At 50.4% G+C, this 25,386-nt stretch overlaps 8 protein-coding genes and 2 non-coding genes across 10 annotated transcripts; 4 read left to right on the top strand and 6 right to left on the bottom strand.

Annotated features, from left to right (window-relative positions):
• Nucleotides 1-150: 150 nt before the first annotated feature.
• QC763_208360 (uncharacterized protein) lies at nt 151-2,942 on the bottom strand. Its single transcript, XM_062909885.1, has 7 exons — nt 1,948-2,942; nt 1,651-1,885; nt 1,455-1,595; nt 1,326-1,394; nt 1,127-1,267; nt 1,011-1,040; nt 151-943 (listed from the first exon to the last, which is right to left on the bottom strand). The coding sequence occupies exons 1-7, from the start codon at nt 2,848-2,850 to the stop codon at nt 342-344; spliced, it is 2,121 nt and encodes a 706-aa protein (XP_062768724.1). The 5' UTR covers nt 2,851-2,942; the 3' UTR covers nt 151-341.
• A 3,528-nt stretch (nt 2,943-6,470) lies between these two features.
• On the top strand, nt 6,471-7,520 carry QC763_208330 (uncharacterized protein; the record flags this gene model as incomplete). The annotated part of the gene is made up of 2 exons (XM_062909884.1): nt 6,471-6,498; nt 6,565-7,520. 2 exons carry the CDS (start codon nt 6,471-6,473, stop codon nt 7,518-7,520), a joined length of 984 nt encoding a protein of 327 aa, XP_062768723.1.
• A 552-nt stretch (nt 7,521-8,072) lies between these two features.
• On the top strand, nt 8,073-8,819 carry QC763_0038810 (uncharacterized protein; the record flags this gene model as incomplete). The annotated part of the gene is made up of 1 exon (XM_062905600.1): nt 8,073-8,819. One exon carries the CDS (start codon nt 8,073-8,075, stop codon nt 8,817-8,819), a length of 747 nt encoding a protein of 248 aa, XP_062768722.1.
• A 3,258-nt stretch (nt 8,820-12,077) lies between these two features.
• Nucleotides 12,078-12,713, top strand: QC763_208322 (uncharacterized protein; the record flags this gene model as incomplete). The annotated part of the gene is made up of 1 exon (XM_062909883.1): nt 12,078-12,713. The coding sequence occupies one exon, from the start codon at nt 12,078-12,080 to the stop codon at nt 12,711-12,713; it is 636 nt and encodes a 211-aa protein (XP_062768721.1).
• A 572-nt stretch (nt 12,714-13,285) lies between these two features.
• Nucleotides 13,286-14,686, bottom strand: QC763_208320 (uncharacterized protein; the record flags this gene model as incomplete). The annotated part of the gene is made up of 2 exons (XM_062909882.1): nt 14,531-14,686; nt 13,286-14,463 (listed from the first exon to the last, which is right to left on the bottom strand). Exons 1-2 carry the CDS (start codon nt 14,580-14,582, stop codon nt 13,286-13,288), a joined length of 1,230 nt encoding a protein of 409 aa, XP_062768720.1. The 5' UTR covers nt 14,583-14,686.
• A 484-nt stretch (nt 14,687-15,170) lies between these two features.
• Nucleotides 15,171-15,258, bottom strand: QC763_0038780. Its single transcript has one exon. It is a non-coding gene; the product is annotated as a tRNA-Tyr (tRNA).
• A 573-nt stretch (nt 15,259-15,831) lies between these two features.
• Nucleotides 15,832-18,587, bottom strand: QC763_0038770 (uncharacterized protein; the record flags this gene model as incomplete). The annotated part of the gene is made up of 2 exons (XM_062905599.1): nt 15,832-18,328; nt 18,547-18,587. 2 exons carry the CDS (start codon nt 18,585-18,587, stop codon nt 15,832-15,834), a joined length of 2,538 nt encoding a protein of 845 aa, XP_062768719.1.
• A 143-nt stretch (nt 18,588-18,730) lies between these two features.
• Nucleotides 18,731-22,579, bottom strand: QC763_0038760 (uncharacterized protein; the record flags this gene model as incomplete). Its single annotated transcript, XM_062905598.1, has 2 exons — nt 21,320-22,579; nt 18,731-21,262 (listed from the first exon to the last, which is right to left on the bottom strand). The coding sequence occupies exons 1-2, from the start codon at nt 22,154-22,156 to the stop codon at nt 18,731-18,733; spliced, it is 3,369 nt and encodes a 1,122-aa protein (XP_062768718.1). The 5' UTR covers nt 22,157-22,579.
• Nucleotides 22,572-24,774, top strand: QC763_208300 (uncharacterized protein; the record flags this gene model as incomplete). The annotated part of the gene is made up of 3 exons (XM_062909881.1): nt 22,572-22,968; nt 23,032-23,869; nt 23,928-24,774. Exons 1-3 carry the CDS (start codon nt 22,914-22,916, stop codon nt 24,772-24,774), a joined length of 1,740 nt encoding a protein of 579 aa, XP_062768717.1. The 5' UTR covers nt 22,572-22,913.
• Nucleotides 24,775-25,208: 434 nt separating this feature from the next.
• On the bottom strand, nt 25,209-25,282 carry QC763_0038740. The gene has a single exon. It is a non-coding gene; the product is annotated as a tRNA-Asn (tRNA).
• Between the last annotated feature and the right edge of the window lie 104 nt (nt 25,283-25,386).

Raw genomic sequence — 25,386 nt, 5'->3', positions numbered from 1 at the left:
AGCTTTTCATCAACTTGATCCAAACCCTTCTTACCTTCAATCTGAGCTTTAAAACTAAGGTACTCTATCCTGACACGAGTTTCAGAACATCGACAGACCACTTCTTAATCCATCAAGATGATTTACTTCACTGCGATAGAACAGCCAACTTCACATACTCCTTGAATTGACCTAGCTTACTGAGAGTGTTTCGTTACATCATAAATAGAAATATGAATATGAAAGCTGCGAAAATGGTTCGAGTAAAGTTACCTACCCTCGTGTAGCGCAGCAGAAACCAAGCCGACAGTTCATTCATTCGTGACAAGAAAATCCCAAAACTTGCGCTGGTATTTCCCAGCTCAATCGCGCGAAGTATCCGAGTCAGATTCTAGACTCTTGTCGTCATCATCGGAGCTGAGAGTGCTGATGCTCTGTTCCGACTCGTTGTCATTGTCATCATCAGAAACAAGTATGTATCTGCGAACCTTCTTCTTTGACTCTCTGGGCGGGGATGTGTAAACGACAGTCCCGATTGGTCCAAGCGGGGGACCACGAACTCTTCCCCCCATTCCTGAAGGCATAGCCGGGCCTCTAGGTGGCCAGCCCATGCCGGCGGGAGGTGGCGGCGGTGGAGGCGGCCCACCGCCACCAGAAGTAGCAGTATCTTCCCTGAGCTTGACAATCATATCAAAGCTGATGGGTCGATGTAGCGACCTGCACCATGCCGCGGAGACATCAAGGAGGTTCTTGATGGCATAACCGTTCGTTGGATGAGCTGCCAACAGCTCAAGTTCACTTGAGGTCAGTTTCCCAACGTCGTTAGGGAGCTGGTCATTGAAGAGTTCCCAGAGACGCTTTCGCTCGAAGAAACTGGGATAGCGAAGGTTGATATGAAGCTGCGCACGGGAGGCTATGGCGGGGGCCACAAATGGCCTGCCTGGCGATGTTACAATGACAATACCTACAAAATTGAAATCGTCATGTTAGATCTGACGAGCTTCCAAGCCTGGGGTGCTGGGTAAACTTACCATTAAAATTTTCGAGCTCTTTGACGAAGGCTTGAATTTCCGGTCAAATACATCAGTTTTTCGATTTTCCATGAGAAGCGCGTTGGGTAATGCGATGAGAGACGAAGGCTGCTTACCACTTGCATCAAGCTGAGCTGGCCAAGGGCCCAATGATGGCTTCTCAACTAAGATACAGCCATCCCAATCTCTTGCCTCCTCAAATGTATCTCTCACAATGTCCCAGTTTTTCAAGAGTGGCTGCCCAGTAAACGCCGCCACTAGCCCCGGAGGTCTGGTTAGGTCAATTGAGGAGAACTCAGCTCTGGAGGTACATACCAGATTCAGCCAGCAGAGTCTTTCCTGTCCCGCTTGGTCCGGAAATCGAAATTACGAGGGCCCGGTTGCCTTCAATTTACCCCTCGTGTTAGCCGCAAATCAAGGACTTATGAGGTGATTGTGGCTTACGACCATCCTGACTCTGGGCCGTCAGCCTCTGGTTCTCAACCAGAGTTTTGAGAATGGCCTTCTTGGTATCGTCGAAAATAACCTTCTCCATCGCATTCAGGTCGCGTTTAATCGGCTTGAGCGCATCGAGCTCGAAGTCGGCTAGGGATGTTAGAAACGTCATGGCGGTGAATGATTAGGAGCTGGTTCAACGTACCATAGGTTCTCTTGGAAAGAGAAAAGCCTGAAACATAAGGAGACATAATCAGGAGGTTGTCAGTAGACTTCATCACCACGCGTCTGCTGTGGTCAATCTCTTCAGGTGTTGCTCTGCGGAACTTTTTGGCTCCCATGCGAGTCCCGGTATTGTACCCAGGAAGAAGTTCATGGGCGAAGCGGTAGGGGACCCGCTTCCGCACCAGGAAAAAGTCAACAACAACCTTTTCCTTCTCCTGCATTGTAAAAGCATAATTAGCAAAAGAGAAGAGTTGTGCCAGCATAACAATTGACGTACCAGTTTGTGGTCTGATCCCTTCCAAACCCACGGGCTAGCCACCGCATCGTCACGGCAAGCCTCCGGGTCATACTCCATGTACCTTGGGACCTGGAAGTCCAATGCCTTCCTTCCTCGCTGAATCAGCCTATCACACAACCCCCTATTGCATGCCAGGTCGATATACGGTATGATTGGTATCTGAAGTCGGTCAATCTCGCCATCGAACCTCTCGATACCGACGTTCCAAAAGTATCGTCGGAAAGAGTAACCGCTGAACATGATTGTCTCGCATTTGATCTCTACCTTCTCCTTGGTAAGAGTGATCTTGTTGACCTTGTAGGCACGGGGGACTTCATCGGCAAGCTGGGTGCCGAAGATGCTCCCTTCTGGGTAGAGAGTCCACAAGAGTTCAAAAGTGATCTTCTCCTCCTTGTTGAGAGTCTCAATCTCTTCGAACTTGTCCTTGAAGATTTCCTGGATGATGCCGCTAAGCAAAGAGCAATGGGCGCGGGTCTCGTCGTCTTTGGACATCTTTGCAAGCTCAGCAACGTGATGGCGCACAAAGAAGAGGGCGCGATGCGGGGCGAGGGATTCAACCATGACACTGTCATCACGGTATACCAACCCATATCGCTCAAGAAGGCCTTTCAAGGCTTCCTTAAGCTGTGGGCTTTGCAGACGGACTTTGTGGATGTAGAGGTTGTCGCCCTGGTGACGTTTGTAAACCTGAACTGCGGCATCTTGCCACTTCTTCTTCGGTTTGAACACGCGAGACAGAAAGGAGGGGGAACGAGCATTTTGTTCAACGTAGTCGGAGGAATCCGAATAGGAATCAGAAGTGTCGGGCTCGTAATGGAAGACTTGGACTCTGTTCGAGTCGTCAGCCTTCGATTGGCCACGAGAAGGTGCACACCTGGCCATCGTGATGGTTTGCCGGGCTTGTGTTTCTGGATGACTGAACCCAGGTGGAATCAGGTGCTTTTACAAGTCAAAAGTGAGGGGTAGCTACCAACTTATATGCGGTCAGAATTCACGCAATGGAGTAACCTGAGCTCGTTCTGCCTGGTCTTGCCCCTCTCAGAGCCGCAGTTGGCCAATATCGCGGCGTCCAACCTGCATAAGCCCGCTTCGTGTGCAGCATTAGAATGGACTGGATTGGCCACATCGGGAGATAATTCTTGTCATTGACTCACCGTCTTCTCATTTCTGCTACATGAAGTAGGCATATGTGACACCACAACATCAAGGCTCGGAGTTCGTCGGTCACAAGTCAAGGGTAAGGTACTTCCGGCATGGGATCTCCATCTAAAAAAATTGTGTCTCATCCCTATGAAGAGACACCGACATTGATGTCGTCAGAAAGTTTACACCGTAATCTTCAATCATTGACGCGCGGTAGAACGAAACAGGAAGTAAAACACCTCTAGCTTCCCGGTTCTCAAGCAGGCACAACCACAGATGACGAGGTGCCCGCGTTGGGATGTCCTGGGGAACCAGTACCTCCATCAATGCCAGTATCCGAGTCAAAGCTGACATCAACCCCTTCCTCCCGCGGTAGCAGGTTATGGTAAGCAAAAGCCGGAATGGCAAGAACAAACGCTTCCGTGAGATCGCGTGCAATTCCGGCATCTACAATTTTATTGGCAATAGCGGTGAACACAGTGTTTGTCCAAGATCGCTGCGGCTGTCGCATTTCCAACTCCTTATCCGCGGCTTCTTGATCGAACCTTGTCGTCCCGCCGACCACCGTAATATTTGAAACAATGGCCAGTACGAATACAGAAACTAATTCTTGCACGCATCGCATGGAGACATCAATACCGGCGCGATGTTCGAAGACGATATCATCGTCTTCTGGTTTTAGGTGTCGTCCAATCTCATCGGGAGTCCAATCACGGTGTATTTGATCATCTTCACCAGCCTGGGGCTAAGGTCCCTCTGCTCTGCAGCTTCTGTAAGAGTAAGGTCAGTCACTATAGCTAGGCCAACGCGGTGGAGGGATTGGTAAGCATACGAGATCGAAGGTAGATATAGCCCGAATATGGGTGAACAAGGACCATGCTGGGTTATTGATCCGCCGTTGGGTTGGTAACGCCTATCCATCTTTCCACAGGATCTGTCTGTGCACCGGGTGTACCAATGATTCTCAAGTACCGAAGCTCTGACTCCGGCCCTATGGCCTCGCGAAGAGGCCCAATGTAGTCATGACGGAACATTAGTTCTTTGACCCACGGGTTAGAGATGACATCTCGTATCGCCGCTCTTCTGCGAGCCAATGCGAAAAGCCATATTGCAATGAAACCCTGAACAAGATTGGGCTGTTGAAAACTCCATTTGTCTGTATGAGCCGTGGTTGCATAGCCGAGCGTGTTGTCGACCTCGGCCTCTAGTCTGAAACTAACAACCCGCGAAGTGTTTCTGGTTTGCCGGTAAAGCAATATTTTACCGACACATACAGTAAAACTCCAGGTGAAAGAGGTACCGAACCCCTTCCATCGCACGTGGTTGGAGGTTGCAAGGTACCCCAGAATACGCTCCGCCAAGTTAGTGAAAGTGGTAGCCCAAGGGACAATATCGTCAGCAGTCGGCATCAGGTTCGAAATCGTTGCATATCCGCTCATTGCTCATTTCCGGTCGGCTCACTCTCAAAGTAATTTCTTTCGTGAACCCAGACGCGGGGAAGGCCTTTGTGGTGCACTGGGCCAAAAAGATGTTGGGCCGTATAAGGTTGTTGAGGCAGGATAGACGGATACTGGATCGGAAACCTGGCTGAAGTCAAGGGACTCCCCGATCACTATACTGATACATCATTACCCTGACCAGCTCGAGAAAGGTTCCGTTGAGCCCCGTGTAAGTGTGGGACACCAGACAAAGGGCCCAGGCTTTCACTAGGCCCACACCGGTTTGCTTTGAAGGCTAGATTTCCTTACTGTTTACTTTTAGACTTAACAACCAACAACTGATTGCTGTATCACCAATTTTTCTACCATTTCTAGCCATTTTGGCCTCACTTTCACAGCCAGTGACTTGCCTAGGTCACCAGCCCAACAGTAAGGCTCCCAAAAGACTTCGTCTTGAATTGCTTTTGAAACGCTCCAATTTTGGTGAACAAATGAGGAACATACTGAGGCAATGTCTGTTCGCCTTCGGGAGGTCTGGCCGGGCACTGGGTGATATGAAAGAGCGGTACTCGTTGTGAAATAGTTTGGTCACCTTACTAACCTCATCCCATCCATCTTTAACTGGACCTTGCTCTTGAACCGCCGGAATGATATCCACTTCTTCGCCTCCGTACTTCAGTCAGTCTGACTTCAATTAAAAGAACGTCCGTACATACGATGCTGCCGTGGAGCTTTGGGTAGCGCCCGTGGTCTTTTTTGCCCAAAGATGAAGAGCAAGCCAAGCCTTTTCGTGGCCGTCCAATATCGTTGTGGCGGTTGGATCAAAAGCAAGGCCTCGTCGAGCCCAAGCACGCACTCCTGTCATGACTAAAGTTATTCCAAGCCGAAGGATAGTGGCCGACCAGTGAAGTGCGCGAAGGCCGACAAACTGAATGACAAACCCAGCTAGTGCTGTTATCGTTAAGGCGGCTGCAAGTACACTATGCCGGGGTCATAGTCAGTTATTACCTTGAAGGAATCAACAAGTGCCAGTTCTAACATACCTGAAGTATCTCTTCTTCGGATCACTTGCCAGAGTAGATGTCCGAATCCCAGACGGAAAGAAAATAGCATATGAAGAAAAGTGTTGGTCAGCCACTGTGACAGATCTTTGCAGGACCAATGGCTGAAGATCTGAGTTGTGGGCAGGCTCGAAGCTGTATTCCGTGGTAATACCTTCTATGACATGCCCGCATCACGAAATACCTACAATCACCAGCAGTGTTCCGACAAGAAGGAAATTATCAGCCCACCCCAGACTCAGGCTGAGGAACTGTTTTGTGACCTGCTCGCCAAAAAAGGTGAGCAGGGGTGCGAGATCACTGAAGAGGTTGTTTGAGAACTCATCGCCGGCAAAATCGTCCGCAGGTGTGGTGAAGTTCATGATGACTCCGATCAGGTACCCAAAAACATCAAGGTTTGCAGATAAAGGATGTGAGCGGTTGAAAATTGATCTCAGGAAGGGTTAAATGGTTACTAGTGGGACGGATTTGGTAAATCGGTGAGCTGCAAGTGGCATCGTACAGGCCCAATCTCTGATCAGGCTTGTTTAACGGTCTGCAGGCAGAATAGATACCTACCTGAGCTATGTTGAGCCGGTGGCTTGCAGGTTGCCAAGCCACACAGGGCAGTACACGAATGTGCTTATTCCCTTACATAGATAGTCTGCAAAAGACTGCGATCAACATGGGAGCAATGCGCTGTTATAGGCGTCATTATATCCTGGTAAGAACTCTATGTGATTATGCAGAACACAATGCAGTGCACGTGCATAAGTGGCATATTGATATGCACAACCTCAGCTGAAAGTCATTGATCCTTCAAACAACCAGCACTTCCATTCGCCAGAACCTCGAGGGCATGATTGGTGAAGGGACCGCAATGCCCCGGCAGGCACAAACACTGTCGGGTCAAAAGGTCCCGTGGCCCGCTGCTTAAAACAGAATCAGGATGCTGAGATCTCAAAGTCTTGCAGTACTTGCTAGAAAAATGGTTTCTCTGAGCGGCTGGTCCTTCACGGCATTCCCGCCATTCCCCGCCACCCTCCTTCCCAACTATGCTGTTTGGAATGCCACCAACGAATCCAAGAACCTAACCTATCAGATTGGCGTGTCCTGGCCTTTCGAATGGCAGTCGCGGGATGTCACCAACAAGACTGCTCTCACCATGTACGTCACCGACGGGAATGCCCATGGCCTCACCGCAGCTGAGAACTTCAAGCGGCGCAAAGGAGTCGATTCAGCCCAGCCAGACAGCATCGTCGTGACCATTGGTTACCCGCTCAGCAACCACGTCTACGATCTCACCCGGCGTTTTGTCGACCTGCGTCCGCCACTACCTGACGACCCCGCAAGCGATCCGCCGTTGTCGGGTGCTGACGATTTCATCGCCTTCATCAACGGGACCCTCCGCCCGTGGGTGCAGCACACCATCTTCCCATCTGTCACATTTACACGCGACGCTCTCTACGGTCACTCCTTTGGCGGCATATTTGTCGTGTATGCGCTGATTGCCTACCCGGGCTTGTTCGACACGTACATTGCCGCGACGCCGACGATGATCTGGAACAATGGATTGTTGCTCGACGAAGTCACACGGCGCTGGGGAACAGGATGTGTCCAACAACCGGTGCTGTTGCCATGCGCGAACGAAACCGAGGCCATAGAAACGAAGCCAGCTGTGTTTATCACCTATGGGTCGGCCGAACAGTTCCCCCCACGGCGACGCACTGAGACGGAGGAAGCATTCCAGGAGAGGAAGACCCTCTGGCAGTCGTTCAAGCAGACAGAGGTGACGCAGGAGTTGTTTTACCGCATCCAGGCCAGCCGAAGGGTGAGGGATGTGACCCTCAAGGAGTACGTAGGCCAGGATCACGCAGGGGTGGCCTCGAGTACGATTGGGGACGGCATCGGATATTTTGTGGACTGGTGACCAAGGGATGCAGCTGGCTGCGTTGGGCAACTGGGTGGCAACACGATCGCCTTGCCGCTATTCTCGACGCCCAGTCCTCCGATAGTAGGCTTCCCATGATCATGAAAATGTTTCAAGTCTGTCCATACCTAAAACAATAGGGCGTTACTTTGTGCGTCACAATATCAGATATATAGCCAAACCGCCCTTCAACTCATCATGATTCTGTTTCAATGGATCTCTGAGCTCATCGTCTCTATCCACCAGCCCCCGAGCCCCGCCTTCGTCAAGCTGTATCACCTGAAGAGTGGTTCGACAACGTTCTGGAACCTGTGTCAAGATACTTCAGCTACGATCATGAAAAGCACCTCTGCGGCAGTTTAGTGGACCAGCAAAGTGTCTCGAGGCGTGGCCCAGATGTGGCATGTGAGAAGCGTCCTGTTCCTTCCCGGATACCTATAAATTGCAGGAAGAGCCCACCATTCGTCATGGAACTCTTACCACCATCACACCCCTGGCCACATCGCACAGCCCAACATCCTCTATTTATCTGCTTTCCACTTTGCAGTCAGCATGTCTGGATATCTCGGTCAAGGGAGTTCGAGTCGCTACGATGACGAAGACTTCACGTGCGCGGAACTAAGTAACACTTATGACGACGACTATAACCCTTTTCCCCTCAGCTACGGATCAGGCTCTTTCAGCACCGAAAGTTACAACGAGCGTTCTTATCTCACCCCGGGGAACAGCTCCAGGCGACAGAGACACTATGCTACGCCTGTCAGATCAACACAGCGAGTCCAGCAGATGTCCCCGCAAAGTTATGGCACCTCATTATCAAAGCCACAGCCGGCCTTGCACGCGCCCGAGAGGATTGGGGACACCTCATCAGTACAACCAGTCCAGGAGGCGCCCAAGCAAACCTGGGAGACTTCCACAATGGGAGCGCCGATAATGACAGGAGAAAGAACTGAATGCCCCGTCCACCCAACTGCGGAACAATATGCCACATATTACAAATTCAACACGGCGAATGACCAAACTTGGGACGTGGACTCTACAGGACAGAGAATACCGCCAAAGAGGGAACATATTGGATATAAGAAAGACAAATATCGCGCGAACACAACCTCAGATATGACCGACTGGGTTCTCCCCTGGCGCACTCTACCGTCGGGATCGGCATTGTTACGGACCCCGGTGCCCACTCCTGGATTACACTACACAACTACACCTGCTGCATTTCCTATGGTCAAGGTGCGTATGAAGCCTGAGCCGGGTATGAAGCTCAACCCGAGTACGCCCAGGCGGTGTCCATGAACACCTCTGGCTACTGCCAAGGACCTTACCCTGTGTCTGCCTGCTCTGAAGAACCCTTTTCCACAACATACGAGGGCGAAGAAGCGACGGATTCGTCTCAGAAAGCTCAGTTTGGACATACGGATCAAAACACCGTCTACAGTATGTGGCGGTCCTATCCAGACTCTCGTTGATTTATAGAGAACTTTTGTCACCGAGTGGCAGGGAAAAACCACCCGGCAAAGGGATCGAGGCTGGATACACACACTGCATGTCATCTGGAACTACACAACAATCGGAGGTAGCATTTGGGTTTTTTTGGTTGCAGTTTTCTTGTTTTTTCTCTTGGTTACTTTGAAGTGTTTGATTGCAATTGCATACACGGCCTTCCTTATTGGTTGGTAGTCGAAGGAGTGGTTTACGAATCGCCGGCGGAAAGAAAAGACAGAGTATGGAGCTAAAACAGCTAACACATTAGAAGATGGCTCAGCTGCTAGTGGCATGTTTTTGACTTTCTAGTAGTAGCAGAGGTTCAGTTACATAGGTTACGACTTATTCAACAGTCTTTTATTACTTGTACAGCTTTGTAGCGTATTCCTTTCACTTGTCTGACTACTCATTCTTTGATGAATGGCACACTATATGAAAATCAAGAGGGATCAAAGCCATAGCATTTCATTACGCTTGGACACCAAGCTCAGTGCTTTGGTGGGTCTTTTACCTGGTGCGCACCCATGGCAACCATGCCAACTCTTCGCTGCAGCTATCTAGGTGCATATAATAAACATTTTAGACTTGAAATATTGGAGTGTTGGTTTAGATTTCATTCTCCACTTTACCGATTAAAGAAAAGCTAGGGTTGAATGTAAAAAGACGTGAGAATTATTGGAATAAAAGTCTCGTAGTTTTTATGTTTCAGAAGAAAGGTGGTAATACAAGGTTTCCATTTGGAGAATAAAATACTTGGAATAGATAGAGAGGAGGTTCGGACTATTAGGACAGAAAGCGGGGATGTCTGTCAAAAAACAACGGTTAGAAGCACAGATTAAAAGCAAGAAATGTGTGGTCAAGAAGATAAAAGGTTTTTGTTAAGATGAAGAAAGTCTCGGATGTAGGACGGGAAAGGGTCAGATTAAGAAATAAAGGCTCAGATGATTGAAATAGTAGTAAATCATGTATACGTATTCATCAACATGCTCATCGGGTAGCATCATGTCATAAATAGCACGACACATTATCCCTTCACCATGGAACACATTTCTCCAATAAAAGCATGTGGCTGTACTGCATAATGTAGCTACCAGAGCCCCAGTCCCTACACTAACCGGCACAAATAACCCATAACCTTCTCCCTCGCAATAACTACCACTGTGTGTCGTGGGGGTTGTTCTGATCATTTGCAGAAGAGCCGTACGAAGGTAACTGATAAAGATCGTGGTGTAGATCTACGTCGTATTGAGGCTCTTGCTCATCAGGGTTCACAACAGGAGGGCCCACAAAGATCTGGGCGCCGTATATCTCTGGAGAGATCATGTGTTTGCCATACCAGGCTTCATATTGTTGGGAAAAATGGGGTTTCTTGGATGTTTCTTGGAGGTAGAAGCCCTCGGGCTGTTTGTTTTCAAGAGGCTCCGGCCAGCTTTGGAAGTGTTGGTGCATATTCTTTTGTGATTGGAGTGGAAACTGACCAGGTGGACCTTGCCCACCTGCCATCATCGGCTGACCATCTTTGGGGTTGTTCCAAGAGCCCATATCGATTATGCCCCCTGGTGTGGGTTCGGGCTGCCGTTCCTTTCGCTTGTTCGTCTTCGAAGACGATGGGTTAGGGTTGCTTGACATGTGGGACGATCGGGGTTTGTAAGAAGGGCCAGCTTCGGCGTGGGCGTACTCCTGACCTTGGCGAGGCGGGTGTTGTGCTTTCTTTTGCTTTGCCATCTTCACCGAAAGAACGGTTGACGAGACATGTGGGTGACTTTGGTCGCTGACAGGGGAATGCGAGACTGACTGAGAGGCCTTGTCTAGTGGCTATGCTGCAATGGAAAGGCGAAGATAAAGGAATAAGTCCTGGGTCAATGATAGTTTGGTTCGCCAGTGGAAAATGACCGGTGGTGTGATACGGTGCCATATAGATATATCCCCAGAGAGCTAAATGGAAGTTCCTCTTGCCACTGTTAAACATCATCTGCCCTACGACAGATTACACTCCGTCAGCAGGCAGGCCTTGGTCGTGAGGAGGTCATTTTCGTTGGCAAGGATAACTGCACCATCCAGACTTCAGCGTCCTTCTCAAACGATCGATAGCGTCATTGCGGCTTCTGCAGTCCTCCGGTCGGCATCAGCGGTGTGGGATGTATCGTTGAAATAAAGATGACAGATGTTTGATGGAGCTGGGGCTCAAGAGGCTGACGTGGACTTGATCGGCGACACCATGATCGAGATTTTGACGCGCATGATGCGAGAGTCCAGATTGAGATGCCGGTACGACGATGTCACCTCCAAACGGGGACAGAGTGCATTGCACGACAAGTGTGTCTCCAGGAAAATGCTCGTTCAGCCAGGTAGGTAATAATTCATCCCTACCAGAGAGTTACACACCCCGCGTCCCCCACTATCGCTCGTGCCGTGAAGCAAGACGTGGTATCACAATCTTTGGACTTTGTGGCAGAATTGCCCAGCTGCTCGAAAATGAAGCAGACTCGACACGATCTTGGGGTACGTGACAACACACGAAACTTGGCTACGCAAACCATTTCGGTGACTGCGGGTACTGGTAAGCCCCTCTTCTTCCACTGGCTCAAGTACCTAGTCTGAAGAACTAATTACGGGCTTAAAAAGATGAGCGGCTCGAAAGGTGAGCCTTTTGTACCTGCCTGAGTGAAATATAAAAGGGTAATCCCCCCTAAGTGGCTAGCAAGTGGAGCCTCCCTTCTGTTGAGCCTTCTATTCCTGGCTCACACCCCCTCTGAGTAGCTCTTTCCCAGTAAGCCGGGAATAGTGAGCTCAGACCTGAGCCGTTTGGGTATTTTGTACTCTGCTGAACATGTCGTCGAACGACATGATGGACACTGAGCTCCTCAATGGTCACCTTCTCGGCCGCCGTGATCATGGAGCGTTCCAAGTACTTAAAGACCTCCAGTCCTCTTTGAAGAGCCTTCCCACAACCATTCCAACCAGATTGTCATCGACACTGGTGCAGAATCTTGTGCAGCACAACAGCATCCTGCAAGCTCGCAAATTGACAATACGTCTCCCGAAGCATCCAAAGACCTTCCACTCAACATGTCTCGTTATGATGATGATGGTGGCTACGGCGTGACCCGCGCAGAAGACCCCTACGACGAGTGTAGCCCGTACAGATCCTTATACGAAGATGGAAATCGCCACAGAACTGTCCCCTCCCAGCCGGAATGGTGTTACAGTGAAGACCTTTCTTCTGACAAGGGCAAGGGCAAAGCCAGAGTCGACACTCAGCCACGGGGGGGTTCCTCCTCTGGCTCTCGATCATATGGAAAAAAGACCGTGGATTCGAAGTACGGCACAACACCTGTGTCCACCGATGTCCGCGATCACTCTCAAGGCTGGGGCTGGTCGGTACCTCCGTCACACCGACCTCTCCAATATCGCCACAAGGGCCACACACAGCCTGCATCGACCGAGAAGCAAACCAAGCTCAACCCCTATACTGATGCTAACGGAACGACCTGGTACCCTGCCCCTGATGGAACCGTCTATGACTCTTGCGGGAACCGGTACTACATCGCTCATGGGAACTTCTACCCGTGCAATCTGTCGCAACCTGCCGGTGGGAACAACTTCGACTTGCAGCAGGCGCCAAATTATGGGCCTGTGGACTATGACCAAAGCGTTGCAGGCTCCCAACAGTATCAGTATTGGACCCGCGGATATGCTCAGTGATGGACTGAGGTGCACTTTGGGGTCCAAATAACATCGAGGCGGGAGTCCATGGCTATCACCATTGGCTTACCAGTTCCATCTTTCAAGCTTCACCGTGGTCAAGCTGGCTTACCATGACTGGATCTGCCTTTCTATTTTGGGTTTTGTGTTGGGTATATGTTTCTGGTGCCACTTATCCGATTCTGCTTTCCTTACTTGATGTTTGACTTTGTTGACCAAGGGTCTGCCTTTTGCTTTCTTCTCTTTCCCCATTATCCAGACACAAAGGTTACAGAAGCGAAAACCAACGACAAACAACAAACTAACAAAACAAAACAAAGATGTTCGATTCTGTTTTGTGAGCGAGTATGAAGAATGACGAGAACCGTTTCGATAAAGATCTTTTTGGCTAATCGTTAACATCAACTTGCTGGACAAGTGTACAACACACAGGCATCATCTTTCGCTAGGTAGCTTCATAACTTCAATAGTGCAGGACATTTGTTATCTCAATGCGGATGACCACATTCAGGCAACTCGTGTATCTCAACCCCATCACTACCCCCAGAAACAACCACCACTCTCCTACAGACCTACTTCCCACCTCCCAGAACACCCCCCAATACTGGACTCAAAATCCCTCCCACCCCCTTTCCAACCTCCCCAACTGTCTCCCCCAACCCACCAACCAAACCCCCAACCACACCTCCCAAGTCTCCTCTTCCCAAAGCACCAGCAGTATTCCCAACCGTATTGCCCAATCCCCTCGTAACACCCCCAACCGTATCCCCCACCCCCCTCGTAACCCCCCCAACAGCACCCCCAACCCCTTTCGTCAACCCACCAACAGGTCCCCCGATCGCATTCCCTAGCCCGTCCGTAGTCTGATTGACAGTATCCCCTAACCCTCTTGTAACTCCCCCGACAGCACCCCCAAGGTTCTTGGTAGTGTTCCCGACAGTATTCCCGACACCGCCTGCAACTCCCCCGACAGTGCCATAGAGATCACCCCGACCGAGCGAGTTGGTAGTGCGGTTCAGGGTGTCAAGTGCATCAGTGGTCAGGCCGGACGCTGTCTGCCCAACTCCTTGCGTGACTCCCCCGACAGTTCTCCCCACGCCTTGACCCACGCCGCCGACGGTTCTCCCTACACCCTGAGCCACACCTCCAACGGTGTTGGAGAGCTGTTTGGTGAAGTTTGAGGTTGGGATGTGAGCTTCAGGGGCGTACTTTTTCTTTCGGGGCGTGGGACTCTGGGTTTGAGTAACGGCAGGAGGTTGAGGAGAGGCCTTGACTGGAGCAGCAGAAACAGCACGCTTTGTCCTGGGCTGGGAAGTCGCAGTCTTTGGCATGACTGGGGAGGCGGCTGGGACTCGCGCAGCAGTGGGAGCAGGCCGGGCAGGGACAGGAGATCGAACAGCGGCAGTGGTCTTGACCTGTCCGATGGGCACCGACTTATTGACGCTGGACGGGCTGGACACCCCAAGAGCCTTCTTCGTATGAGCTGTCATGGTGACTGGTCTGAAGTTAGGCTTTGGGGAGGACTGTGTTGCCGGCGTGGATGCGACAGCCGGTGCCAGCTTCTTAGCCGCGGACCTCGCCTGGGCTGGAGTTTTGCTGGTGGCATAAGAGGTCACATCTTTAGGCTTGGTGCTTGCTGTTCTGGTCGGCTTGGTTGACGATGTTGTGGTAGGCTTTGAAGACGACGATGTCGTTGTCTTCTTGACAGCCTTGGAGACAGACGCAGCCGGTGCCTTCTTCGACGTCGATGCTGATGTGAGATGAACGAATAAGTTTCCCCTTTCAGGCAATGTGGATCCAGTTCAGGGGCCACTTACACGCCACCGCAACCGGCTGTTGCTTAATCTTGGCTTGGGTAGTGTTCGGCATTGTGCCTTGATGGATGATTGTCAATTTCCTTGTCGATATTAAGTCTGATAAAGTATCCAAAGAATGAAATGTGGCTGAGACAGACGTTGAAATACTCAAGCAAGAGACGAGCGAGTGTTGGGATGACGCCCATGCATTGACAGAAATCCAGATTCCTCGTACGACCCGTGACGTCAAGCCACAGTTCTCCGCATCGTTTGTCCGATGTGTCGCGTAAAGGTGTGGTTGTGAGCGACTATGAGTGGCTTGCCACAATAGGTGAAAAACGGACATCCTGGATCAAGACATCTGATTCGTTGGACAGCTACCCACAACGATGTCAGTGACCCCCTCCTTCGGACAGGTTGCCATCAGAGATTTGACATATCTCGACTTTGGCATGTGGCTGGAAGATTGTCAAAGTCATCGGTTTTGTAATTGTTGCCTTTCTATCAGATGTAAACAAAAGGTCGATGCTGCCCCATGAATATTAGCAAGCATTGACGACCTGTAAGTAGCAAAAAGCCGGAGGGTAAAAAAACAACTCATAATCAGACAACATGGTATCTTAACCAGAGAATGGAGATGAGGAAAAGCTGCAAAAGATAGTCCCCTCGACCGGAATCGAGCCGGTGACCTTTCGGTATCAATAAATTCCTTTACAGCCGAACGTGATAGCCAACTACACCACAAGGGGTTTTGATTGGTGGAAAAGCTTTTTAGAGGTGGGGTATATAAGGATCTCCTTTGTAGCTGTTACCTTACCCCTGAATCGCATGTGCGCTGCATCCATTATGAGGAAAAAGAGAGCTGATATTATAGCTAGTTACTGGTCATTCTATGCCGAGCCTTCTAGCCTTTGTTCTGAATCATTCAACCTGTCAGTCCTAGCTAAAGATAGACAGCCTAAGTTTGGATAATACTCTATTCTGAGCCTTCTAGCATCTTAATCTATGCATAAAGAATACAACAAAGGCTAAGATTGTTGGTGAAAAGAGATAACAAAAGCTCGGATTAATAAAAAAAAATTTAACACCTCCTGCCACATCCGCTTTAAACACCCGTCTTCGTCCACAAAACATGCACGCTTTAAACATTCAGACGGCTGCTTTGAAGGATGAGTTGAACGCGGCGATATTGTATGACAAAAGAGCCCTGTGAAAGCGACGGACCATGCGCATGTAAATATAAGATGTAATCATTGAACATAACCCCATCCATCTGCTCAGGTTAGCCCTACCTTCCTCGATACCATCCAATTCACGAACCCTTAAGACCCGCCATCCAAAGCAACCAACTCCAAAATATACTTCTTCCCCCAAGCAATCGCCACATCCAGCGCACTCCTCCCCTTCACATCCTCCTTCAATGGATCCGCCCCCATCTTCAAAAACGCTTCAAAAAGCTGTTTATCATGCGGCATATGCTTCACATCCGACGGTCTCCCAGGATGTGTCGCCAGGATTCCATCCCATCGTCTTCTCACACAGTGACCAGCAATCCTATGCAAGACCGTCTCCCCCTCCCGATTGGAAGCCCATATATCAACACCACTGTCTGGCGGGAAAAGCTGTTTGTACCGCTTCAAATGGCACGCCACAGGATCATACTCATCCTCATCCCCTGGGTATTTACGCGGTGTCCATGCGTCTGGAGACACTACAAAAACGTGCAACGGTGTGTTTCCATCTCGGTCGGGTGCGTTGATTGACGCTCCTTCCTTCAGACACCTTTTCCAGAGCGCCAGGCAATCATCAAAGTAGGTTGTTGAATGGGGGATTGGGTTCCAGTCCCATGCTCCATCCGTTGGATCGGCAAATGACCGAGCCGTCTGAACACACTGTGCCGCAATGTGGTGAAGAGTAAAAGAACCACTCGGGTCCGGTTCGAGAATGTCGGCTCCTTTGTCGCAAAGAAACTCGCACACTCTCGGCCGGAGCAGCTTGAGGGCATAATGAAGAGGCGAAAACCCATCGTTATCCTTGGTCAAGAGAGTAGAAGCAACACCTTCGTCCCTCATAAAATGAAGAATCTCATCCTCCGTGCTCGCTTTATTTTGCAAAAGATGATGAAGAGACGTCTGGCCAGCATTGTCAACAGCGGTAGCATCAGGTTTGATCCCCAAGTTCAATCTCAGGGTTTGCAACGGTAGCCAAGCCGGCTTTAATCCATCCTTCAAGTCATGAGGCCTCCATTCGATAGCTCGTCTGCAGGCCGCCATCAAGATCGTTTGACCAGACTGACAGGGACGATTGAAGTCAATCCGTGAGACACAGGGTTCCTGCAACAATGCCTCCACAATCTCCCGTTTTGCGAACTCGAAGAGATAATGACACACCGTCTCTTCGTTGTTTAAAGGGAGGTACAGATCCGCCCCATGTTCGACCATAATGCGCACCATTGACAAGGTTACAGGTGACCTAGCAAGGGGCCAACAGGAAACGATGGCCATGAACCAAAGCAGACAACGTCGTCGAGGCTTTGTCTCATCAATCGGGTTGCCATTTTGGGGGAATATGATCGGTCCTTCATCATAGACCGTATTGACGTCAAGTCCATGCTCCAGCAGTACTTCGAAGGCTGGAAGGTTGTGGTACCGTACGGCTTCAAACAGAGGGCTTCTGACGCCAACCAGGGCACTTGCCCCCTTGGAAAGAAGCTCTTGGATAATTTCGCGACTTGTTGATTGATCAAAGTGCATGCATGCCTTATGGATCGCGGCAAGGCCCTTTTCATCCAGGAGATCAGGATCGGCTCCATGATCGAGAAGGATTCGGACAGCGTCGAGACTCCGGTTATCACTGAACCGGTCTGGTCCGTGCCGATGATAATTCTGAAATCCACCGCAGGCAGCAACGTGAAGAGGTGACTCGCAAGTCTCGTTAAGCGCATTGATGTCGGCACCGGTGGCGAGCAGGTAGCGGATAGCATCCAGCTTCCACCGGAAGTCTACAACAGCAAGTCGATGAAGTGCTGTACCACCAGAAATTAACTCTCCCTTTTTCCGGTCAACCATGATGCACCGTGTGTTGGCATCCACCTGAAGCGTTCCCAGCAAGTATCTTAACAACACCATGCTAGGACGCTGTGATTCACAGATGATCTGTAGAGGGGTAAGGGCTCGCGTGCCAAAGTAACGTCCCACCCAGGTCGACATCCAGGAATTTGTCGTTGACTGGGATCGCACCGTTTGAAGATAAAGCCTGAGGTTGTCAGGAGAGCTGTAATAATGAATCAGCCCGGACACCTGCCTCGCCAACAGTAGATATTCGGAAGATTGCATCATCTCCAGGAGCACCTGGTAATATCTGCCATCATGCCGGTTATTGCTGAATCCGTGGTTGATCAGACTTGCTGCATCGTCGGGTGTAAGAAGCCGCAAGTATCGGCTGGGATTGTCCAAAAGCAATTCAAGCACAGGCTTCCCTGATCCATCCAGATATTTGTCGAGACGCTGATTTAACAGTGGGGAGGCCACATCAACTCTGGCAGTTTCCCTGCTGAGGCCATCGCTTGACAGAGTCCTCCCTGAGTTGACCGACATGTTATGCTGGGCATAGAATGCGTCGATAAACTCGGTACAACCTATGTCAATAGCCATCTGCAAAGGCGTTGCTGTCTCGCGTGAAGCACAACCTTTAGCGTCTGCACCAGCATCCAAAAGCATCTTGATAATGATGTTCATGGCTGGGAAATAGAAATCATCGACACCACCAAGATCAGGATCTCTTTTGTATCCAGACAAGTCCCAGAGCGTTAGTTCTGTCCTGAATTGAGCGCACAAATGCAGTGGCGTATGACCATGCAAATCTTCCACATTGACGTTGGCTCCAGATCTCAGAAGAATATCCACAGTTTCAACTTCTCCGCTAACGCAAGCATAATGTAAGGGGGTCCTCCCTCCGTTATCCTGTTTGTTGATCATGTTGAAAGCACCATCCGTGTTGCTGCTCTCATCCCCAAGCAGCCCAAGTACGCGGCTCACGACATCGGCCTTCCTGGCTCGGCATGCAAGGTGTAGGGCATTTTGCCCATCAGCAGTACGCGAAAATAAGCTTGCTCCAGCAGCGAGCAGTATGGCCAGGTCGCTTTCTGACTTTGTACAAGCCAAGTGAAGAGCATTGAAGCCATTCTTATCAGGAATTTCCAGATTGACCGAACCCACCGCGTCAAAAAAGAAAAGTTTTGTGTGGATGAAGAGGTGGCCATCCTGCTGTCGACTTTTCCCATGCTGTAGATGCCACATGAAGAGGAGTCTGCCCAGAGGTATTGGTAGCATCTGCGGATATTCCGAGGCTAATCAGCCATTGTACAAAGTCAGGCTGGTCTCCCTGACCTCCGTACCACGTAGCGACAAGATGAAGCAAAGTATCACCCTCCAGAGTGGTAGCAAGAGGGTTGGCACCACGTGCAATAAAGTGTTCCAGCTGAGACCGTTCCACCCGGCCAAGTTTGCACAAAAGATGCAAAACATTGTTTCCATTGGCATCCACCACGCTGGCCTTGGCTCCTGCCAGCTCAAGAGCTTGAAGCAAGTCATCGTACCTGTAAAAGTGCAGGTATAATGGCCGGCCACCTTCCGGTGTGATGTTCGGATCCATGCCTTGCGCGACCATGATCTTGAGATATTGAATGCAGCTCTCCCTGTTGGGCCATTCGCCTGATAAAGCAAACCAACATCGCTGCTTCAGTGACTCGTCCTTGCAGAGGGAGAACAAGGTCTGGAACAGTCCGGGATTTTGATACATTACCGCCTCCAACATGGTTTTGCCCTTGTAGAATTCGTAACTGGGATCAAGGCCGCCTCGCACAAAGTACTCTATGAACCTGGACGACAGAGCTTCGCTGTCAGCTAAGTCAGCCGACGCGACCTTCCCAGGAGGGCGGAGTGTGTCCAGAGACCGTCTTTCTTGTTGGCCCTCTTCATGTTCCAAAAGAATTCTCATGGCCTCCAGGCTTTCTTGATCTTGTCCCAAGGCATAATGCAATGCTTTGTTACCGTTCGGGCAGGTTGCCTTGACATTTGCTCCCGAGGCCAGTAATGCCCTCAAAGCAGGCACGCACGGTGCTGTCGATGAATTGAATGGAAAGCTACACGAGAATGACGCTGCCAAAAGTAATGCAGTTACTCCATCGCCGTTTAGCTGTTCCATATCAGCGCCTGCATCCAAAAGAATTCGAAGGATGACCTGACAAGCTGCATCATTGTTGTAGTTCCAACTCTGCACCAAGCGATGCAAAGGGGCTAGTTTCGCATCTAGATACCAATAGGACTGGAATACGAGTTCCGTTCCTTCATCCGTGTCTTCATAGACCTCCTCTACCGCCGGCCCGCCGTAGTCTGTTGCGAGTGATGCCAATACTGATAGGGCCTTGGAATCGGCACCATGATCAATAAGGGCTTGGACCAAGTCGGTATTGGTATTCCCACACGCAAAGTAGAGTGCAGTTGCTCCACTGTACGAAGCATCCACTGGAATAGACAAGTGTGCCAAGACTGCAGCCGCAGCCTCAGTACGATCGAAACGACAACATTCGCAGAGCATCTTCTCCAACGCAGACGGCGCGCAATAGGGAATCAGCGCCTCCAGTGTCTCCAGATGGCCATATCGACTTGCATAATAGATTGCACATTCGCCTGGCCTGTTTTCTCGCAAATCTCTTCCAGCGTCATAGTAGTCGGGGTTTTCATCATCCTCGTTCGTTGTTGGTGTGTCAGGCTCAACCCCGGCTTGAAGCAAAGTCGAGACCACATCAGCGTGGTTATAACGTGCTGCCAGGTGAATAGGCTTTAATCCGTATATATCTTCAGGGTTCGGATCGCTGCCGTATTGGATTAGGAGTGAGGCAACCTTGCCGTGACCTTTTTCTGCCGCCCTGTGCAATGGCGTTCGACGGTCGCTGGCGATTGACGAAACAGACATCTTTTGTTCGTTTATGAGCCAAAGGCAGAACTCGTACATCCCAGCATGTGCTGCGACATGTAAAGCAATGGGAATCCCTTCAGAGGGGTTGCCGGTGTCCCGATACCACGGAGGCACTGTCCACTGCCGAAAGGCCAGGTTATCGGGCGTCAGAAAGCACAAAATGGTGTGAAAAAAGCCGTGGTCTCTCGCATCATATCGGCTCGCGTGATACACCCAGTTCTCCATAGCATAATCGAAGAATGGATGGAGTAAACAGACATTGCGGCGATCGTCAGATTGCTCGCGGTATGACCTGCGTTGTTTTACGCTTGGGAGTGGAAGCGATTGAACATACCCCAAGCATCGAAGAGCCACGTTCTTGTGGGCAATTGTTGAGTCAATGACTGGAAAGGCCGAAGAAGGCTCAGTTCCACTTGGGCTATTTCGGCCGTCACCTCTCAGAAACTCGGTGAAGGAGTGGTGGATAACTTGGAGAGTCTCGTTTTCCAACACCTGAATAAGTGGCCCACAGCAGGTACTAATGAGCTGTTTCCAGTGTGTCAAAGGTTCATTAATGGTGCTCAGACATCCGGCGAGGCTGGCGAGCTCAGTCAGTCGCAATGGACGGGACGCATGGGTGATAGTTTCCAAGACAAAAACCTGGAACTCGAGGTCGACCTGGCTCTCATGACGATGTTTCTGCAACAAGTTGGCGTATGTTTCCTCCAATCCAATTGGGAGTGATGCTTCCAGAGCACAAATGTCGACTTGGTCCTGCCTAGACAGAGCCTCTTCCTGCTTGCACGTCAGTAAACTAGGTAGCAAGGTAATAATCGCCTAGAAATGACTCACCATCTGGTCCATGGTCAACTTGGCATAAAGAAACAATCCCCCCGACCTTTTAGCAACCAGGTCAACAAGCTGGTTCTTTTCCACAGCATTGTTCATTGTGGAGAGCTTTTCAAGCCGACAATTGAGATATGAAACAATGTCAACATCCACCAGATGCCGTTGCAGACTAATGTGCACAATCAAGGTGTCTCGCAACGCGCTCTGGAGATACTGTTTTGGTCTACTTGTCAGGAGAAGCTTCAAGGAGCCTGGGCGGTGCGTGGCGAGGCGGTTGAACTTGTCGAGGAATGGTCTGCTGTCCGTGTTCATCTCATCCAGGGCATCAGCAACACAATAGAGTCTTGGGACGCAGGATATTCCGCTGAGGAAATGGTCAAAAAGATCATTGTTGGAGATGATTGCCAGGTCAGTATTCAGCTGTGATTGGAGTGCGAGCTGGAGCTTGGGAGAGAAGGGCAAAAGTTGCGCAAGCCAATCTTGGAGAAGAGCGCGAGGAGAATAGTTGGCAGCAACAATGTTTCGGAAAAAGAAGAAGAGTACCGGGCAGTTCTCTGTCGTCTCTAGATGCCTGATGATGCTCGCTGCCATGACAGATTTCCCTGCTCCCGGAACGCCCTTGATCCATAAGCTGCCATGATCTGGTGAGCCATGCCATTTTTTATACTCGTCTGTTTGGCAAAGCCACAGGCCTGTGCCGGGTGCTTGAGACGACAGGTGACGATAATATTCGCCCGATTCGGCTGTGTAGTCGGTTGGCTGGAGCCAGTCGCGTATCCGAGCCACGACTTCAGGGCCCAATGCTGTGTCGCTGTGCTCGATAACATCGTAGTCCTCCATGTCGATTGTCAACGGCGTTGTGTGTTTGACGGAGGGGTCAAGTGTTGTCGGTGGGAAGCCCGAAGATTTTGCTGACCTCCACTGATGAGTCAAGGATGGCGAAAAGCGGTGCTGTTGGCTCCAGTACACGAATCATGTTGGTTGGGCGGTGATGACCGAGGCGATGTAACAATTGATCAGGGTCTGAGGATAACAAATCTACGGGACGCGATGGTGTGGAAGGAAAATAGATCGCCATCATGAAAGCTCATGGACGGCTAGGTGAAATTGTCCAAGAATTCTTAAAAGGGGTGTAGAACCATCTTCCCAAGCAGGTGAGTAGGTACAGGGCAGCCTCAGTGAGCGGCACATGGAACCTCTAGAGCTTCTGTGGTGCTAACAGTGGGGTAAGGATCTCGATGTCCGGCACCCCGCCCGCCAGAGTCACTACACGATCTCATTACCTTGACACTTCCTGTCATCGAAGTTGACACCCTCCGTTGTCGCCATCCTGTATACAATACAATCAGCATTTACTCATCAATTCAGTCCAATCAAAATGCCATCGCTTGCGCCACCGATCTTGGTTGACTTTGGCGCCGCTCCAAATCGTCAAAGACACCACAGCAGCCATGACGCAGGTGATTCAGCCACGACCAACATCTCAACAACTCCTTTTATCTTGCATGTTTTGAGACGAGATTTGCTCTTTTCTTACACTGACACAGGCGCCGTTGATGCCTTTCCAGAAAGTTCGTGATAGCTGCTGTCCGTTGCCATGTCCAAAGGCCCGATAAAGAAGAGAGTCCTGGTTGTTGGGGCTGGTGCTGCAGGTACAGTAACACCAATCGAATCCACATGTTGTTTTTGTTCTCCTTGATTTGACAACTTCTTAGGCATGTCCTGTGCTCACCACCTCGCTCAACACCCAGACAAGTTCGACGTTACTTTGATCGAAGCAACCAACTACTGCGGCGGCCAGGCCTTCTCGATCCCCATTGACAAAGACAAGCACGGTGCCTCATGGCTGAACCAAGGCGTCCAAGGTGGCTCTTACATCTTCCATCACACCATGACAATGTTTGCCCGCCAGGGTCATGTTGCCAATCCTGTCAAGCTGCAAGTGTCTTTCGGGAAAGGAGATCGGTTCTGGACCAATGTCTACCCCACCAAGCTGCTCGAGAAACACCAGAACGAGATTCGTCGTTTTGTCCAGATGCTTACTCTGACTCGTTGGTTTGAGATATTCTTTGCCCTGCTCCCCATCAAATATCTCATGAAGCTCTTCATGTTCAGCTACGAGTTCGCCAATGCCGTTGCTCTTCCCATGGTTGCCCTATTCCTTGGAACTGGAAACTACACACCCGAAGTGCCGACCATCATTCTCGAACGGCTGTGCACCAGCCCAACCTACGGCATGTGGTATCCTCCGGACAAGGAAAGTATAGCGAGCAACCTTCCTCCGATGGTCGTCTTTCCCAACTTCAGTCAATTCTACGAAGACTGGAGAAAAGACCTCATAAAGAATGGTGTGAAGGTTCGTCTGTCGACAGAGCTCACCGAGACCCTCTATCGGGACAAGAATGGCGTTGTGGTAAAGCTCATCAAGCGAAATCCAGCTCCTGACAACTGCAGCCCATCCGGTGCTTGGACACCGGAGGATTACACTGCCAACGCCGACCCCAGTGCCGAGGAAACCAACGAACACTACGATGAGGTCGTCTTCTGTTGTCTGTAGGCTCAACCTCCCCTCGCCATCCTCACCCTGTCACTAACATGTCTTCGCCTCCAGCGCCGACACCGCAAACCGCCTCCTCTCCAAATCCCGCACCAAATGGGAACGCCTTATCCTCCCCCGCGCTATCTGGTCCAACGATCTAACCATCACCCACTCAGACACGTCTTACATGATCAAGCACTACGAAAACTTTTTCACCCCCGACCAAGCCGTCACCACTCTTTCCGGAACAGACCACTCCACTCGGGTGGCCATCGCCCGCGGTGACTACGGGGAGATGAACAGCTTCAAACCAATGTACTACATCAAGCCCTACCCTTCTGACATGTCCAAGCTGGAAATGTCGTTTGACTGCACCAACTACCAGGCTCAGTTTCCGCCCTCTGTCCCGTTCGAGAACCACGTCTTCCAGACCATTTTCCTCAACAAGGAACGTGATGGGCATCTCTGGACTGATAATGAGATTGACCAGACGAAAATTATCCGCAAGGACTGGTGGCATCAGCTTTGCCATTCGTGGACTCATTACCTGCTTGTTGTGCCGTGGTTGTGGCCGTTGCAGGGGAGAAGGCATGTCAGGTTTGCGGGTAGCTGGACGTTGATCAATGCGCATGAGGTTGCGGTGATGAGCGGGATAGCGGCTGCGGTTGATCTGGGGGCGGAGTACCCGAGGGATTTGGAGAGGGATGGGTGGGCGTTGTTGTGTTTTAGGCTGTATTACTTGTTGGTGTATGGACGGTGGTATAGGAGGAGAAATAGGAGTAAGACGTCGACTGGGGAGGGGAGTGGTTGGGCTGGGGGGTTGTATGGGAGTGTTTATAAGGGGCCGGGGGTGGTGGATGAGGAGAGGCAGATGTGGAGGAGGGAGAAGGAGGGGGAGGGGGTGAATGGGGGGAAGTGATGGGGAAGATTACGGGGGAATATGATATGTCGGATGAGAATGAGAGATTGTGAGATTGACATGTGTAGAAAGAAAGGATAATGCAGCTATGGGATCCTTTGTCTGTACCTAGTATGTAACAGACAAATGACGTATAAGGTTTTGGTGAACAGGATATCGTCTTGCTGAAAGGTAATAATAGAAGCCACATATTACACACAAGCAACTGGTGCCCTTGTTTACACATCGAGCCATGATTAAGTCCATGTGAAGCTGGGATAAAATCTCTTTCATGCTGGAATGAAGTACGCCTTAAGTTGGGATGAAGTCCACCGTAAGCTCAGACAACAAGACAAAAATAAAACCCAGAAGATGGTTTATGCTAATCAGGCGACATGATGAGACCAAAACCATGAAAAAAGAACTCGAACCACTACAAATGGTTCCAACTCAATCTCCTCCGGGAAGGCTCGAACTTCCAACCTCCTGATTAACAGTCAGACGCGCTAGCCAATTGCGCCACAGAGGATATTCCTGCTTATTGTTTTCTCCATTCCAATTTTGCGCTTTTATCCGGGTGCTTGTGGAGTGTGTGGACATGTGTCTTTTTCTTTGCACTCCGCGGGCTCCACT

This window comes from Podospora pseudopauciseta (assembly GCF_035222475.1).
Source record: "Podospora pseudopauciseta strain CBS 411.78 chromosome 2 map unlocalized CBS411.78m_2, whole genome shotgun sequence".
NCBI classification, from domain to species: Eukaryota; Fungi; Ascomycota; class Sordariomycetes; order Sordariales; family Podosporaceae; genus Podospora; species Podospora pseudopauciseta.
Note: the sequence above shows the minus strand (reverse complement) of the source record. Positions and strands in the feature narration are given on the sequence as shown.